The sequence below is a fragment of the Penaeus chinensis genome, chromosome 35 (assembly GCF_019202785.1).
Source record: "Penaeus chinensis breed Huanghai No. 1 chromosome 35, ASM1920278v2, whole genome shotgun sequence".
NCBI classification, from domain to species: domain Eukaryota; kingdom Metazoa; phylum Arthropoda; class Malacostraca; order Decapoda; family Penaeidae; genus Penaeus; species Penaeus chinensis.
In genome coordinates, this window is record NC_061853.1 from 32020757 (window position 1) to 32023256 (window position 2500).

At 36.4% G+C, this 2500-nt stretch overlaps 1 protein-coding gene across 8 annotated transcripts in view; it reads right to left on the minus strand.

The window, feature by feature from the left end:
- Window positions 1-2500, minus strand: part of LOC125044013 (mediator of RNA polymerase II transcription subunit 12-like protein) — a 39340-nt gene that overhangs the window by 34719 nt on the left and 2121 nt on the right. For all 8 annotated transcript variants that reach the window (XM_047640442.1, XM_047640441.1, XM_047640437.1 and 5 more), the window contains exons 3-6: window positions 2019-2210; window positions 1582-1744; window positions 658-870; window positions 1-105 (exon numbers count right to left, since the gene is read on the minus strand). The exon at window positions 1-105 is cut by the window's left edge and continues 20 nt beyond it. In XM_047640442.1, the coding sequence (XP_047496398.1) occupies window positions 1-105; window positions 658-870; window positions 1582-1744; window positions 2019-2210 (673 nt within the window). The remainder of the gene's footprint in view (window positions 106-657; window positions 871-1581; window positions 1745-2018; window positions 2211-2500) is intronic.

The window sequence follows — 2500 nt, forward strand, 5'->3', positions numbered from 1 at the left end:
ACTGGAGGCAGTAGTTCCAATTGCGCAGACAGTGGGTAAGCTGGGCCTGGGTAGTCTGCCCTTGTGCCCCAGTTCCTGGCAATCCACTCCCTGATCCTGAGAGTCCTGGTGCAAGGGAGATCAATCAGATGTGGAATTAAGAGACAGAAGATTAGTAGGAAAGAATACAGAGATGGTAGGGAAGAGGAGTATTGAGGAAATTTTTTTAACTACTGAGGAATCAATAATATCATTATTATTATTATTATTATTATTATTATTATTATTATTATTATTATTATTATTATTATTATTATTATTATTATTATTATCATTATTATTATTATTATTATTATTATTATTATATAGGACCACCAGAGACCTTTAAACTCCCAAGCACAAGATCAATACTAAGCCACCAAGCACATAGGAGGAATTAACATGAGATAGAAATTCAAAGAAAGAGATTATTCATCATTCTTTGTTCATTACTCATCCCTTATTCATTTAACTGTCTATTCTTTAACTTATATATAAACTTTCTCTGTCTGTCTGTCTGTCTGTCTGTCTGTCTGTCTGTCTGTCTGTCTGTCTGTCTGTCTGTCTGTCTGTCTGTCTGTCTGTCTGTCTGTCTGTCTGTCTGTCTCTTTTTTTCCTTTTTTTTTTAAGAACACTGACCTTGATTATGGGGTGAAGACTGGGGTGGTTGTGTTGTTGAAGGCAACGTGGATGACACTGTGCTAGAGGTAGACAGAGACCCTCCAGGGGTGTTTGGATTGGGTGTGGAAGAGGCTGAGGGTGTCGTCGAGGATGCACTTGGATTGCCCAGGTACATCTCAGCGATTTTGTTGAGTTGTTCTCGCAGGAGCCGTGTTAGAGTTTGGGTCCAATCTGGGAGAAGGAAAAATTCATTACTATCTTTTTCTTTTTTTCTTTTTTTGATATAAAATAGCCTAATTTCATATGTACTTTTTTTTCTTCTTCATCTTGTTCAGATGTACATCTGTACAAAAATCAAGCCAATACTTGAAGAGATTATATATATCAAAGATAATAAAAATTAAACATTCCATCCTTAGAGGGAGGAAAGGAGAAGGAAGAGAAAAAATGGAGCAATATTTCTATTACTGGCAAAAATAAATCTTCAAAGATCTATTTAGTAAATACATATCCCCTTACCAGGGAGGTCTCAAATGCCACTACAATCCTTAAACCTACACACAATTCAAATATTCAAAACATTTTGATCAGCTTCTTATAGGCTAAGGAACGCCACAATGGCAAAAATTCCTACCATGATTTATAAACCCATACCTGGGGAATAGCCACAAAACTCTATAACATCTCTATTAGGGGAAGAGACCAACATAGGGGTTCCCCTCTAAAACAGGACTTTTTCTCTTTGGTGCTGATTCACACAAATGCTTCCTGTGCCTTCTTGTTAAAATCATGGAAGGGAAAGTGTTCTCTCCATTATAAAATCTGCTCTTTGTAAGGCCCTTTTTTAACTGACTTGCCACAGACCTGCCTTTCTTTTTTGTATCTAAGCATAACTTAATCAATTTCTCTCTTTCCCTCATTTCCTTGTTCCTCCTTCCTCACCTTGCGCTATATCTGGTTGCTGTCTCTTCTTGATCTTGGATTCGGCCACCTTGGATTCGTGATATGCCGAGGTCATTTTGATGAACCATGTTGCCCGCAGCATTGGCACGGAATACTCGCACAGTGTGAGGAACATATCTTCTCTTTTGCTGAAGATAGGCACCTATTTTGGAAAGTAAAAAAAATAATAATAAGTGATAAATAATAAATAAACTATTGAACATATACACAAGTAAATAATTAGATAGGATAAAAAAAAAAAATCCTGGCTTTTATCATTTCTAATGTTGAAATGCTAACTACAAATGCATGATATATGAAACCTTTCTCATTTACTTTCAGCTTCTGAAAGAATGTTATTTTTTATCTTCCCAGCATACCAAGTTTACCTATCTTGCAAAAAAGACCCACCTATATGTTCTAAAAAAAAAGCATACCTTCTTAGCAAGGGACATTAAGGGCTTTGATCCTGCCAGGTCCTTAAACCAGGCCTCAATTGCTGTCTTGGACCTTGGAGTGACCAACCAGAAGTTGTCCTTGATATTGATCTGCTGTTTCTTCCTGGCAGTATCTGGCAGTTGGTTGCATTCTGCTTTCTTCTTGAGGATGGCATTGAAGTAGTTTGCCACCTGAGAGTCGAGAAAAGGGGAGAGGAAAGGCATTAATTACCAGTATTCAGTAACAGTATCTATCATAATCCTGTTGCTTCTGCTTTTTGCATCTGCAGCATCTGGTAAGAATTTTTTTTAATAAACTAACAATAAAATGCTATCATCTGAATGTGTTGATCTACTACTAATGATAATGATCTTTTCACTATATCTTATTGATTTATTATATTTTTTTGCCCAGAATCATAATTGTCATTTCTTATGCCATATATCAGTGCAAAACAAGAGCTGGTAATAAAGTGATGGAG